At 44.6% G+C, this 15,986-nt stretch overlaps 1 protein-coding gene across 50 annotated transcripts in view; it reads left to right on the top strand.

Moving 5' to 3' along the window:
* SLMAP (sarcolemma associated protein) overlaps positions 1 to 15,986 on the top strand; it is a 92,803-nt gene that overhangs the window by 32,169 nt on the left and 44,648 nt on the right. For 28 of the 50 annotated variants that reach the window (XM_083602986.1, XM_083602990.1, XM_083603003.1 and 25 more), the window contains exons 3-4: positions 12,278 to 12,425; positions 14,455 to 14,527. In XM_083602986.1, the coding sequence (XP_083459112.1) occupies positions 12,278 to 12,425; positions 14,455 to 14,527 (221 nt within the window). Of the gene's footprint in view, positions 1 to 12,277; positions 12,432 to 14,454; positions 14,528 to 15,986 lie in introns of all 50 variants that reach the window. The other 22 variants (XM_083603006.1, XM_083603009.1, XM_083602994.1 and 19 more) reach the window with 1 other exon arrangement.

Genomic DNA, 15,986 nt, shown 5'->3' with positions numbered 1-15,986 from the left:
GTCGAAATACTCGGCTGGCATGGGCCTGTGTGGGAAAATGGCATGGAACTCTTCCTTGAGAAGGGGCTCGTCCAAGGCATAGCCCGGCACCCAACTGTTGGCGCTGGCCGGGGTATCCTCTCTGGCAAGAAGGTATTCTACTCCCTCTTCCCCCCATCTCGAGTCTAAAATCTCTGTGGCTTCGTTGATGCGCTCCCCTCTTGGCGACCCCCCTTCCCTGGGTCCTTCTCTGGGCGGCTCTGGTGCTGTGCCTGGCTCCTGAAATCTATGCGGTGCTTTGTAGGGCGTGAGCACCGATCTATGGAACACCGGATGCATTCTGGAACCCTCCGGAAGCGCTAACCGGAAGGCCACTGGATTGACCTGTGCCTGGACTTGGTAAGGCCCTAGCTGCTTATGCCCTAGCTTCTTCTTGGCCAACGATTTGGTCGGCACTGCTTGCGCTGCTAACCAGACCCAATCTCCCACCTGTATGTCTTCCCCTACTCTCCTGTGTCTGTCAGCCTGCAGTTTGTATGCGTGCTTGGCCAGTTCCAACTGCCTCCTAAGCTGTTCGTGGACTTCCTGCAACTCTGACGCTAAGTCTTCCGCTGCCTGCGGCTCCCCCTCCCCCACTCTCTCTAAACCTGGGAAGGTTCTGGGATGCCTCCCGTTGTTGGCGAAGAACGGCGTCACCCCCGTCGACACGTGCTTCGTATTGTTGTAAGCGAACTCTGCGAGGGGCAGGTAGTCCACCCACGTGTTAGGCTGCTGATTGGCGTAGCATCTCAGGTACTGCTGCATGATGGCGTTGACCCTCTCCGCTTGTCCGTTGGTCTGCGGGTGTCTCGCCGACGCTAGATTGATCTTGACGTTCAGGATGCCCATCAACTTTTGCCAGAAGTTCGAGATGAACTGCCGCCCCCGGTCGGATAGAATAGATCGTGGCAGACCGTGGACCTTAAACACGTGGTCTATGAACAGCCTGGCGGTCTGTTCTGCCGTGGCCACCTTCGCACACGGGATGAAGTGTGCCATCTTGGTAAACATGTCCACCACCACAAGCACTGCCGTCTTTCCCCTCGAACTGGGCAGATCCGTGACAAAGTCCAGGGCCACCCGTTCCCACGGCTCAGACGGCGTCTGCAACGGTTCCAGCAATCCCGCCGGCGGTTTGTGCACTGACTTGGCTCTTTGGCAGGTGTCGCATCTCGAGACGTAATCCGCTACTTCCCCCCGCATCTTGGGCCACCAAAAGTCTCTGGTCACTAGTTCTACAGTCTTTTCTCTGCCAAAGTGCCCGGCAGTGGGGGCGTCGTGTAGCTGCTGCAGCACCCTCGCGCGGAGGTCATTCCCCGGCACGTAGAGTGCTCCCTTGCGGATGAGCAACCCGTCTCTGATCTGGAACTCGTCGTCCTTCACCGTGCCCTTGTGCACCTCCTCCATCTTGGCTTGCGCGAAGGGGTCCTCCTGCAACGCTCGACGTACGGCGTCCAGATCCACGGTCGCCGAAGCGCAAGCCCACGCTTCCGGTGCGAAAATGTGCTTGGCTGCCGACGGTGCCTCCTCCTCGAGGTATTGCGGCTTTCTGGACAAGGCATCCGCCATGATGTTGTTGTCACCCGGGATGTACTCTATCCTGAAGTCGAAGTCCGCGAAGAACTCTGCCCATCTAATGTGCCTCTGATTCAGGAACCTCGCCGTGCGCCAGTACTCTAGATTCTTGTGGTCCGTGCGGACCTGCACTGTGTGTCTGGCTCCGATAAGGAAGTGCCGCCACGCCTTGAACGCTGCATGGATGGCTAGCAACTCCCTGTCCCAGATGGTGTAATTCTGCTCCGACTTGCTGAGCTTCCTTGAGTAGAAGGCGCACGGCCTCCAGTCCCCCTGCTGGTCTTGTTGCAACAGTACAGCTCCCACGGCTCTGTCTGAGGCGTCTGTCTCCACCCTCATTGGTCTGCTGGGATTCACATGCAGCAGCTGCTCCTCGGACGCGAAGAGACGCTTGAGTTTCTGAAAGGACTGCTCCGCTTCCTCCGTCCAGAGAAACTTCTTCTTCTTGGAGCTGAGCGTGTCGGTGATGGCCGCCGTTTGCATAGCGAACCCCTTGATGAACTTGCGATAAAAGTTGGCAAAGCCGACAAACCGCTGGACTTCCTTCCGATTGCGCGGGCTTTTCCAGTCCAATACTGAGCGAACCTTGGCGCTGTCCATGGCGAGCCCCTTGTCCGACAGTTTATAGCCCAGGAAATCCACCTCCGTCACGTCGAACTGGCACTTCTCCAGCTTGGCGTACAGCCTGTGCTCCTTTAGTCTCTGCAGAACTTCCCTGACATCCCTCTCGTGCGCCTCTCGCGACTCAGAAAATATCAGGATGTCGTCCAGGAAGCATACGCACTTCTTGTAAAGGAGTCCCGCCAACACGTGATGCATAAAGGCTTGAAAACAGTGAGAGCCATTTTGTAATCCGAAGGGCATAACTCTGTATTCGTAGGTGCCCAGTGGTGTGAACATGGCCGTCTTCCACTCGTCGCCCTCCCGCACACGAATCAGGTTGTACGCGCCTCGCAGATCCAACTTGGTGAAAACGCGTCCTTTCCTTACCGTCGCGAGCAGGTCGTCTATTTTGGGCATGGGGAAGGACGAGGGCTTGGTTTTCGAGTTCAAAATTCGAAAGTCCACTACAAGCCTCTTCTGGGGCGTGTCTCGCTTCTTCACAAAGAATACTGGGCTGCCCCCTACAGCTTTCGACTCCCGGATGAACCCGCGCTTCAAATTGTGGTCTATGAACTCCCTAAGTTCCTGCAGTTCATCCTCAGACATGGAATACAGTTTCCCTGTTGGCAGCGTCGCCCCCGGCAGGAGATCAATCTTGCAGTCATAGGGTCTGTGGGGGGGTAGCTTGTCCGCTTCCTTCTCGCAGAACACCTCCAAAAATTCAGAATACTTGAGAGGTACTGCTTGCAGCGTGCCCAAATGTAACTGTGGGTCATCCTCCTCCCCTTCTGGTCTAGGCAGAATGCAGTGTTCCGCACAGTAGGAGGAGCCAAAAGTCAGTTGGCGTTGGTACCATGCCAATGCTGGGCTGTGCCTGTGTAGCCAACTCATTCCCAGAACTACTGGCGTGTCCGACAATTGGGTGACGTTGAAGCTGATTACTTCTCGGTGATTCCCAATTTGCATCACCATAGGTGGTGTCTGCTGTACCACCTGCCCCCCTAGCAGTTCCCTGCCATCCACTGTGACAACGTTCAGGGGCAGTGTGGCTGGCAGTAGCGCTATGTTGTGTTGTTGAAGGAATTCCAGTGCGATAAAGTCCGCATTACTGCCAGAGTCAATCGTAATCGGCACTTCTAAAGTGAGACCACTGGGCAGCTGGAGCGATGCGGTGAGCTGCACCACTGGTTTGGGCGGGAGGGGATCCGTGGGCTTCAAAATCTCTGGGGACTTCTTTACTGACTCGCCTGGCTGGCCCCCAGTGCTTCTGTTTCCAGCCAGACTCCTTCGTTTCCCTGCTGTGGTTCACTTTGCTGAGTTGCTCCCATTACTGTCATTGAAGCTGCAGTGTGCTTGTGGAGCCTCTGGGGACACTCTTTCGCCATGTGCTTAGGACTTTCACAGATGTAACACTTCCTGTTCCCTCTAGGCTGCTTTGTTTTGACTGCTCCCGGTGTTAAGGCTCTGGTGGCTGATTGAGCTCTAGCACCGCCGATCTCCATTGGCTCCTCCCCCCCTGCTTGCGGAGGCGTTGATTGCGCACGCGCGACATCCCTGGGCAAGAGGGAGGGCGCTCTGGCTGGTGTGCGTCCCCAACGCCCTTCTTCTCTGTCCCATGGGCGGTCCTCCAGCCTCACCCCCACTGCGAGCGATCTGTCCACCACTTCCTGGGTGCTTTTGGGTCTCTCCCCCCGCGCTATCTCATCCTTGATTTGGGGGTTCAATCCTTCCCAATAAAGATCTCTAACGGGGGGGGAATCCTTGTCCCACCCCAAGGCATTGACCAATGCAAAAAAGCGGGAGTGATACTGCCTCACGCTGGCTTTCCCTTGTCTCAGCCCAAATATGTCCTTACGGGCAATGTCAATGTCTATTTTCGATAGAAAGCAAGAATCCATCGCTTTAATGAATGCAGCTGAACTCTGGAGCGCTGGGTCCATATCTCTCCACAGATTGCGCAGACATGCTTTCGCGTCTCCATGCAAATGAGACAAGATAAACCCCACTTTTTCCTGCTCATCTCTAAACTCTTTTTCCAGCAGTTTCAGCGCAAACTGCACGTCTGCTCGGAAATTGGGGTACTGCTGTAAATTCCCATCGAAGTGAGATACAATGCTGCCTCCTCTCCTCCCCAACCCGATCCCCTCGGATCTGGACCCCGCTTGTGCCTGCTTAGTAAGCACGTCCAACCTGGCTTGGAGATCTCGGCATGCAGCAGCCGCTTCATCCTCTCTTTTCCTGGAGGCGAGTATCTCTGCGCTGAGCTGCGTTACCGCTTCTTGCAGGGAAGCAATTTGCTCTTCAGTAGACATGTCGCTTGACTCTTGTGAGCTCCCAAGGCACCAGTCCTCTTTCCTCCCTGCTTCGCTCCCCACACGTCGCTTGAGTCAAAGAGAACTGATGAAAACTTTGTCAGAGATGGGACTTACTGTCAGAGACTGCCTCTAGGTCCCGGCTCACAAAGGACCAACGCTAGCCGGTAGAACGGTATAAAGTCTTTATTGAAGTATAGTTTCCATTTCCAAATCTTAGCGTGCGTCTCTACGTCTATTCCCTAGATCGGCGAAGTCCCATCTGAATCTCCGCCTCCTGTACACCAGTTCAAGACCCTAACCTTGCTCCACCTTTTGCGTCTCTCCTTTCGCCTCTGGGTCCTACCACCCCCCGGGGTTCCTTCCTTCCTGGATGCCTCGGATGCGGACCCTTCGGATTCCTCCCCCTCCCTTCGGCGGGCTTTAGGACCTGGCTCCCTTTCCGGGCTGCTCATTGCGCCTCCCTCTGTTACATTTGAACTTGGCGCGCGCGCGCTGTCTCCGACCCTCCTCCCTACCGTTTCCTCGCTCTCCGACGCAGGCGTGGCTGCTGCCGGAGAGCTGCCTGTCGCTGGTGCCTGGAACTCCTCCCCCCTGCTGCTCTCTGGTGGCGTAGCTGGTCCGGATTTCCAGCTGCTGCTCTCCGGTGGGGTAGCTGGTCCGGATCTCCAGCTGCTGCTCTCTGAATCCCCTCTGGTCCCTCCTTCCTGAGGTGCCCCTCTTGGCAACCCCCCAGCTCTGCCCACGGGAGCCCCTTTCTGTGAATCCTCCGATTCGCTGGAGAGACTTAGGGACCTTGGTCGGCTCTCGTCGCTAACTTCTCCCTCCGATTCCTCTCCATCCGTCCCTTCTGCTCCTGAACCCCTGACACCAAGTTTCTAAATAATTATAAGAGTTATATTAGGAAGGAAGGGGAAAACAGAAAATGTGTATCAGGATCTTGTGTGTGTATTGTTTTTTAAAAAGCATGTCAAAAATTTGGGAACAGAGTTACCCGTTCTATGAGAAAAGAAAAGGGCAGAGTTGTGAAATGGTAGATAAGTGGAACTTAAAAAGAAGGTTCAGATAAGAGACAATTGAGCAATGAATTAAGATAAATAAGAGTGAGGATGAGCACTAAGAAAAATGTTTAGGAAAAAAATATTCTGAATGCTAACTGAAGCTGCTGAATAGAGGGAAGGAAAAGTGAAAGAGGAAAGAGGTGAAACATAGTAAAAGACGAAAGCATAGACGTAAAGGTAAAGGACCCCTGGACGGTTAAGTCCAGTCAAAGGCTGCTATGGGGTGTGTTGCTCATCATGTTTCAGGTCGAGGGAGCCGGTGTTTGTCCACAGGCAGCTTTCGCAGTCATGTGGCCAGCATGACTAAACTGCTTCTGGTACAACTCGTCCATGATGGAAACGCCGTGTACCTTCTTGCTGCAGCAGTACCTATTTATCGACTTGCACTGGTATGCTTTCAAACTGCTAGGTTGGCAGAAGCTGGAACAGAGCAACGGGAGCTCACCACCATTGTGTGGATTCAAACCGTTGACCTTCTAATTGGCAAGCCTAAGAGGCATAGTGGTTTAGATCACAGCGCCACCTGCGTCATTCAATAGAGACAGACACTTAAAATGCAATCCTGCCCCTTTCTACCCAGAAGTCCCACTATGTTTAAAAAAGACTTACTCCGAGAACTTCAGATAAAGGACTGCAGCCTAAATGTGGAGAACGGAAGACCATTAAATTCAATGTTAGTTTCTAGTTGGGTATTTTCCAAAGATATTATAAACTGATGTTCAGGTAGACAAGAATATTCTGTGTTGCTGATTAACTTTGAGCATGTTAAGCCTTTAAAAAACAGTGGACTGCCAGGTCACATTGCAAAATACAAGCCATGTTGTAATAAGTCTGCTATGCACTCAAAAAACATCTACTATGTGTCTGCTGCTAACTTATTGAATGAGGGCAGTTTAACGAGCAGAAAATCAGATTCTAATGACCCATTGGATGAGTTTGATTGAGCAAATATGCAGCCTAATTCAGATATGATGCCTCAAGGCCCTTACTGATTAATGGAAAGAGGAATTACCAAAGGCCTCTGTCTACACATGTAGCAGAATGTGGTGATAGGATGGACTGCACTACTTCGCTCTTTGGGGAGGGAGAATTCTGTCTTTGAATGCTCTCCTAAAGTTAAAACTCGTGAAAATTTTGGATCACATGTATTTGCAGGAATTTATTTATTTTGTAGTATGGGGAAGCTTTAAATGTAGCATTCTCACTACTGTACTCAGAAGTTATACAGTCACCTTGCCCTATAACATTCTTTCACATGTAGAGATGCGGTATAATTGAATACATAGAATTGGCTGAGAAAATAGAAGGCTGGTTGTATTTTGGAATGAGAAATCATAATAAAACACTGAGATAAAATGTATGTGGTATAAAAACAGGGATTTTAACTCTTCTTCCTTTTTATTTTGAGTCTCATAATACAAGTTGCTTGCCTAAAAGCACCAGTTTATACAATCATTATATGATGATTTTTATTTATTTTGCCACGTAGAGATGTTCTTTAACAGGGTCATCTTTGCAGTTTCTTCATTATTATTTTTAAAGAGAAAACACAGGTTTTCAGAGATTATCTCTTTAATGGATCTCTTCAGTGCTGCTAGAGATCTAAAATGTTCTGCTTCAAGTACAGTGACTTCAGGGGTCCAACTTTTTGTGGCCATCCAGGCTTTCTTCAAGGTATTCAACAGCCTAGGAAATTATATTTACATTAAATTATATTATATTTGTGTTCCTTGCTCCAGGTGTCACAAGATCTTTGTATCTTCAAGATCCACAACTTAGTCACTTGCCCCTGAGGGTAGGGTAGGGAAATTTATACTACCTCTTTCCTCACTGGAATGTTAAGCTCTAGTGATATGGGTGTGTCAGAATAAAACAGAACTAGAAGCCTGTTCCTTTACCAGCACTAGTATAATATTCTCTTGGGTAGAATTAGCATGCTTATTTTAGAATGAAAGTCTGTTTTCAATATTTCATTCTTTTCAGTATAGGTTATTCAACTTTTAGCTTTCATTTGCTGGAAACTAATAAAAGTGAGACATACTATAGGTCAGCTGGAATGGAAGGATGAATAATTGTGTTGAAAGTAGAAAACATCTGTGCATCTCCTGAAGTATATTGAATTAGTTCTGTGTCTGATTTAAAGGTACAGATGCATGACCTTTGTGGGTTGAAAACAAATACCAAAATTCTACACAATGGAAACTCAGATTTTGTGCCAAGAAAAGCTGATTTTTTTTGACACACAATGCACTGAAAAAGCAATACTTGAGATAAATCTTAGGGAGAGGTCTGATCCCACTGGGTCTTACCCACTGGGTGGACAAGTTAAATACAGTTTGCAACTGTAAAGGCTACAGATTTTCTATCTGCAGTAACTAATTAGTGGAGAAAATTTTTAAGAGAAAGTTCTGTATCTTGCCAGGGAGATTAAGAAATTTAAGTCATTTTATTCATTTAGGTTTATTCAGATTTGCAGGAATTGATTTATTTCATCTCATTTTTTCTGTTTTCAATATTTCATTTGACTATTTGTTTTAAACTATTTGTTCTGCTCTGCCAAAGAAATGCAGCATTTTGAGTTAGCTTATGTTGTAGTTTACTTGGGCCAGAGTTAACTTCTGTTAGTGTTACATTCATTCTGTTAATCCTTTACTGTACTTTGTGGTGGTCTGATGACTAGATATAAATAATCCAATTCTGACGTGCATACATTATGCAAATTAAACTAATTTGCATACGTTTGCTGTTGGCAGTTGTGTTGCTTTGCTGAATGAGAAGTGGCTAATCACCTGAAACTCTGCCTCACACACTTGCAGACATAGCCCAAGGTTTGAACTTCTCCTAAGGTGGGAACTACCAGTGGTGTCAGCAAATATACATTGCCAGACCTCACTTGGCCTGCCAGCACAGAGTGTTTGTGTGTGCTTTCAGCAGAGAGGAGGAACATCTAGCCCATAGACCAATTGCTGCTCTCAGGGCTTCCCAATCTTGCCCTCCAGACTCTTCCCCATCCACCTTTTCCCTGCTGTTGGGCTGTTATCTATGGGCAATTGAACAACGTTCAGAGAGCTTGGCCCGTCAGATATTGTAGCTCAGCAATGGGGAAGAGGAAACATGGTTGAGTATGCACGTGGTGCAGTATGAAAACAACAACCCTTTCTAACCTCGTGGAGCTGTTGAGAGAGAAGGAGATCACTCTCTTCCTCCATGAGCAGTTTGTTGTGAGAAAGGGAACCCTTTTCCAGCAAGCAGCATGGAAGCCAAGAGAGCTGAATGTAATGTGTGTGTGCACATACTGGCTCTGTCCACTTTGGGTTTGGCACTGCCTACTGTTGGTATGTTGCTTACCCCAAGGGAAGGTGGCCTTGGTGCAGGGCAAGTTTCCCTTCCCTTGGCTTTCAGGTTTCAAGCAGACCAGGGCAATGTTCCTCAAACTTGGGTCCTTAGCTGATGTTGGACTACAACTCCCAGTATCCCTAGCTAGAAGGACCAGCGGTCAGGGGTGATGGAAGTCGTCGTCCAACAACACTGAGTTAGGGTGGAATATCTTTATGTAGAAGCCTGCTGAGACTGATATTTTTTTTTGCACTTTTCATGTTTTGTGGTTGTAACTATTTTATTTGTTTTATATGTACATATTTTATTGTTGTAACCAGCTCTGAGACCTTGTAGTACAGGGCAGGTAAGAAATCTAATACTGTAAATAAATAAACAACTTCATCAAACATGTTTCAAGCCACATTTACCATATTTTTTGCTCTATAAGACTCACTTTTTCCCTCCTAAAAAGTAAGGGGAAATGTGGGTGCATCTTATGGAGCGAATGCAGGCTGCACAGCTATCTCAGAAACCAGAACAGCAAGAGGGATTACTGCTTTCACTGCACAGCGATCCCTCTTGTTGTTCTGGCTTCTGAGATTCAGAATATTTTTTTTCTTGTTTTCCTCCTCCAAAAACTAGGTGCGTCTTATGGTCGGGTGTGTCTTATAGAGCGAAAAATACGGTAAATAGTGGAAAGGTGGAATAAAAATCCATTACTTAAAAAAACCACACCTAAATAATGAAACTTCCTGTACATCCAAAATTGAGGAGAAAACTAGACTATAATAGTTTACACTGATGTGCATATGGAGGGGCATTTAGCCCTGTGATTCCTCTGCCTGCAGTCTGAAGTGTTTCAGTTCAGGAACAGTTACCACCTCATCTGTTTGTGGGAACTAGGCCTAAGTCAGGCTGAATGTGAACAATTTTATGATCAAAGTATTTAACAAATATATTACAGTGTACTGTCCACCTGTGACACTACTGAGTACATCAGGGTGAAAAATAAAGCTATTCATTGCCATTACTGCCACATCACAGGACTCTATGGCTTATTTAGTCAGATTCCACTAGGATTTTCTGCCACTTGTATTCAAGATTTCAGCAATCTGGTAAACCAAGGAACCTGGTGTTTCCAAATCAGATGCTAAGAAATCACTATTCCACAATTAGCTTTCGTTCATGCGTTTGTTCATTTTTTCCTTTTTTGGTAAAAATATTTATTCTTCTCTTATGCCCCATAAACACTGGTAGGCTTATGTTCAGAGTACTTGCATTTGAGTAGACTGAGTAGAAGATTGAGACACAAGAGAGGAGCTCAACTAAAACAATGGATGTTTGGCAACAATTGAATGAAGCTATGGTATAGGCTTGATGTAAAGTGATGGAACCTAGCTATATCACTGTTGTTGTTTTAAAGAAAACTAGCTGCATTCGTGTTAGAAATAAGGCTGCTGCTCACTGGTGTAGTGTAATCTAGGAAGAAATTATAAGCAAACTCTACAAACTGTTCTGTTGAGGTATTTTATTCTTTCCTAATGAAAGGAAGTAAATTTAATTTGCTTGATGTTTCAATTTCCTGTTGGTTCATTTGATACTGCTGCTGTGTATATGCTTGTCTGATAGGTATTTCCTGTCTCGCGTGTGATGACGTGACTAATTTATTGCCATGGGGTGAGATCTAGTTATGGAAGTGTGTGTTAGGAACAAAAGCACTGAACGTGAAGAGAGTATGCCAAAGGAGAAGGGTCAGGAGTGGCACTTGAGCAAGTTTTTGTAATGGTCATGTGCCAACCTACTCTAATGCTTGAAAAACTCCTAGAAAAATAATTGTATCGCACACACAAAAAAGTTTAAATCTTTTAGAAATCTAAACCAGTAATCTCTTAAAAAGAACTGTATCTGATTGTTGTGCTGACGTAGGAGAGTAGCTGTGATTCTCAATTATGCATTCCTAAACACCATTTATTTATATTTCGGATATTTACATGTATGTCAATATGTCCATTATTGCAGCTCATAACTTTTTAACAGGCAGTTAAATAAGAAGTTATTTGTTTCACTTGGATGATGCAGCACTTTATGTCAGGTGCGGGGAATCTTTGGCATGCCGGATGTTGCTGAACTACAACTACCATCATCCTTCGCTGTTGGCCATGCTTGGTGGTATGGATGGGAGTTGTAGTTCAGGAACATCTGGGGGACCAAAGGCTCCCCACCTCAGCTTTGTTATTCATTGTTATGTTTCTTTTAAAAATCTATTCTTGTATTCTCAATCCACTACTGTTTGGGGTATGTAAAAGATTTTTAAAGCGTACTGAAAAGCATCCACTCACCTAGCAACCAGCATATGTAAATATATTTTGGTGTGAAAACATTATTTTATGTGCTGTCTGGAGAATCCCCATAACCTTTACAATTGATGCTTCTGGAGAGAAAGGAAAGAACTTGTGTTAATAGATTTACTTGGAAACTAAGCAACTAAAGCCACTTCCCCTTGACCTCCACGAAGCCATCACTTTTTATTTTGTTCCTTTTAACTGTTTGCCCTAACTTTATCTTACCACACTATGACACCTTGTATAATGCTAGTATCATCTAAAACACTGTCTTAGTCTTCTCAGCCCCATCCAGAACTCTGCTGCCAGCTCATACCCTCTCTCTCATCTCTCAGTCTATACAATGCACTTCCTTAAATATCTGCATTGGTTTCCCATACTATTTGCATCCATTCCCCACAGCCTTCCCCAAGCTATCTTTTCATGTTTATTTATTGATATATCCCTCCAACTCTACCACTCACAGTCACCCAAGGGTCTTCTGCCCTCTGAAATGATTACATATCCCATTTTTGTCCTTGAACCAGGACGTTCCACCCAGTACATATTGCTATCTCTTTCAAAGCCCACCTTACCCATTAAGCATTTGGCTTTAATGGTTTAGTTGTCACCCCCAGTTACAACAAAACTGTCACCCCCAGTTATATGTAACTGTGCTTGCTCACCTTCATCCCATATTACGCTTGTCTTGTACATTCTTCCTTTCATTCCTTGCCTCTCTCCCCCCCTTTTGTTTTTCTACAACTCTCAAAATTAGACTCTAACCCTTTTGAGGAAGCAACTTTTTACATTTGGTTTGCTCTGAAAGCATTCATGGTGCTGTAGTAGTAGTAGTAGTAGTAGTAGTAGTAGTAGTAATATACAGTATGTGATAATAGGAATTATTGTTATTATCATTACTTCTTAATGTGTAGTGGGATAATTATGCATATGCTATTTTTATTTACCCATTTGTGGACTGACGATCATTTTAAAATTGGATTTGCCTTTAGTCTTTAATGTAACATTTTTCTTGCAGGTGACTTAAATTTATCTCTTTTTCTTACAGTTCTATCTTCAAGACACTAAGAGTAGCAATGGTACCTTTATAAATAGTCAGAGATTGAGCAGAGGATCTGAGGAAAGCCCACCATGTGAAATTCTGTCTGGTGATATCATTCAATTTGGCGTAGATGTGACGGAGAACACGCGGAAAGGTAAGGGTACGGATCAATTTCTTTCCTTTGTTTTTAAGTTGAGAATCTCAAGTATGTTCTATCCATAAGCAAGCTTTAAAGAAAAACAAAGCACTTAGTTTAGATTTGGTATTTTGCAGTATCTTCTTAAAAGCAGTATCTTCATGCATCCAGGCAGATATACCATCCTGATTGGTATTATGGTGCTGGTGGAGATGCTTTTAACCCTTCCAGCTTTTGTCAGAACCATTTGTGCTGCTGTCCCAATCAAATCTGCACCTCCCTTATGAGTGCTGATTAGAAGAACAACACACACAAATGCAAATACACATTTAAGAAACCATGTAGTGTGGCAGCGCCTTTACATACTTATGGTATGTTATTAGTTAGCCCTAATAGTTTTACTGAAGGGGAGCACAGAGGTCCTTTAAATAAAAGAAAAATAAATGAACACCTTCTGTATAAGCATTGGATTTGCTGTTACTTTTCTGCATGTTGCCTATTCCTGTGATGCCTTTTTTTGCAAACAGATAATGCTTTTAATTCCAGACAAGTGTCAAAACATTACAGAAATCAGCAACGTCTGAAAAATAAACCGGTGGACTTGCATAATTTTCACATTTTATAAAATGTGATTTAAGGGAAGCAGTCTATGAGAAACTTGATATGTTTCCCAATTGTTTTAAAATGAAACCTGTAGCTTTTTCATCAGGATGACTGGCTCTTCATGGACGTCTGAACATGTTTTAATCTCAACACTTCTTTTTGTACATTGGGTGTTGTATTTGATGATATTTATCTCTAAATACCCATCTTGTTTGTTTTTCTTAAGTTAGTGAGAGGGAGAAGTAGAATTCAGTGCCATAGAACTACTATGTGATACTTTATTTACCATACTATTATTTATTTCCTGCCCCTTATCCAAGATCAACATTTCAATGCAGGCTTCCAGCAGCCACAAGAAATTAGGATGGGAGAATATGATTTGTCCAAGACCACCCAGCATGCTTCATAGCTGAGCCCAGCACTCTATAGCACATTGGCAATAAACTCACTATTTAACACTTGTTTGTTTGTTTTTAAACTGGCTAGTCTGGAACATACAGTGTATGCTTTTCTTTTAGCTGGGTTAGATGTATTTCAAAATGTATTTACACATGAAAGTAGTGACCACCATTTGAACAAATTTGGCAGGTAATTCTCTTTTCAGCATTTAAATTCAAATCAATATATCACTTAGGATAAAAACTACCTTTTCTATTTAGCTTCCTTTTGCCACGATGCATGAAGCCAGTGTGCTTATGCAAAAACTTGTTGTGCACAAGGAATTTACCTACATTTCAGTGGCATCTCCTCACATCTTATGGATTGATGCTCTAGAGAGGTTTCTATGACATTTGAGCTTGAGTCAGGAGGGCTGCTTTTGGAAGAGGAACCAAAAAACTATAAGTGTGTAAAATACTGTTCCTGCTGCTTCGGATCTCTTTTACCTGAGGTGGAAATGCTCTTCTCAAGCACATATTATCATGTATCTCTGACTATGCTTTTTACAGACTCCTCGAATTGTTGCAAAGTATTCTTTTTGTTCCCCAAATTAATTCATCAACATGCCTGAAATAGTATAGGGTTTCTTAGTCTTACTCTTTGTGATCTAAGGTTGGTCTTGCACACTTAGGCAACTGATCTAATTTTCATGTACTTGTTTTTGCATAACTTTTGAAAACTTGTGGTTTTCAAGCTTGTGGTTTTTTGTGATCCTCAAGAGTTGTCTGAAATGTTGCCCAGTCTTAAACAGTTTTCTGGTGTCTGCTGTCTGAACAATTCAGAATTGGATTGACATCACAGAGTGGCATGGGCCTTAAGTCTGTCTGAGCTTTTTGATACCAACACCCAATCATCCTCTGTTTAACTTTGCTTGTACACTTGACTGTTTTATTCTTTGTCAGACAGAATTACTTCAGTGTTATTGAATGTTTCGTTGTTTCCACTTTTCAGTGACTAATTTTATTGAATACTTACTTAGAACTTACAATGTTAATGTTCTTTCCAGTCACCCATGGATGCATTGTCTCAACAATAAAACTATTTCTCCCGGATGGTATGGAAGCTAGGCTACGGTCAGAGTAAGTGTAACTTTGCAGTTGTTCTAATAGCAAACATGTTTCAGATGGTTAAGAATTTCTACATACCAGGACTAAAACTGCTGTCTAATACAATGACCTTAATATTGCAGAGCTAGGGACATCACCACCCATTTTGGTATAAGACCCTAAGTGCTCATCTGTTTCGAGACATCCGATTTATTTATTTATTATTTATTTCACAAGATTTATATACTGCTTGTTTGTAATAAAGCCTCAAAGTGGCTTACAAAAAGAAAGAACAATAAAATTACCAGTAAAAAAAAAAGTTTAAAAAATCGGGAAAATAACTATATGAATCCCTGTGGACCCATGTGTGTGGGTAAACAACAAAAGAATCGTCTGGGTGCCTACATTCAAAAAGTGGGGCTAGTATACAGAGAACCCCAGTAGCAGAGTATTAAACTCATAAAAATAAGCGGCACATTAATGTTAGGAATATAGGATGTTAGACCTTTTTAACCCATTCAGCTGCACACAGCAACTGGCCTCTTTCTACCCCCCTTGCAATGAGCAGACCACATGCCGTTAAGTTTAAAATGCTTTACTTACAGATTCAAAGTCTCAGTCATGCCTTATTCCACGCAGCAACAAAGATAATATAGGCAAAAACACATTTGCGTAGAAAATGCAGAATATGCTCTAAGCTTGGGAGCAAGCTTACACGCATCCTCCTTAGTTGGTTACACGGTGCAGCAAGAAGGGGGAAGGAGGAAAGCAACTTCACTTCTTCTCTGGGGGCGAGGGGGCATGTGCTAACTGAGTCTATTTAGCAATGCAGCTCTGGTCCTTTACTCAGTCATGCACTAACTAGCACTCATGCATAGTTATGTTTTACTGTAATCTCCCACAAAAACAACTATTTAAAACTTTCAAAAAATAATTAACACCAACGATAAGCTAAAAACCAGATTAAAACACATGTCAGCCTTCTACATGTCCAGATAGGCTTGCCTAAACAAATTTTTTTTTAGCAGGTGCCGAAAAGGGTACCTGCCTGATGTCCATAGGCAGGGAGTTCCAAAGTGTGGGTGCTGCCACGCTAAAAGTTCATTAGCTTAAAAATGAGGGAAGTGTCTTATGTGGCACCTGTAACAATGCCAGTTCTGCAGATCGAAGTGGTTGAGTTGCTGGATGTGGCGTAAGGCGATCTCTCAATTAAACTGGTCTCATGCTGTTAAGGGCCTTATATACTGATAGTAAAGTGACACGCTGGCCTTGGCCCAGCAACAAATCAGCAGCCAGGGCGGGTCTGAGCAGAGGTGTTATATGCTGACAGGATCCGACGGCTGTCAGCAACTGTGCCTCAGCATTCTGCACTGCATGCCGTTTCCAGGCCAAGTGCAAGGGAACCCCACACAGAGTGCATTTCAATAATTCAGTCTGAAAGTAACCAATGCATGAATTACTGTGGCTGGGCTTTCCTGATCCAGGAGTGGTC

This window comes from Podarcis filfolensis (assembly GCF_964270895.1).
Source record: "Podarcis filfolensis genome assembly, chromosome: 2".
Taxonomy (NCBI): Eukaryota; Metazoa; Chordata; class Lepidosauria; order Squamata; family Lacertidae; genus Podarcis; species Podarcis filfolensis.
The sequence above is the reverse complement of the archived record's forward strand: the minus strand, read 5'-3'. Positions and strand labels throughout refer to the sequence as shown.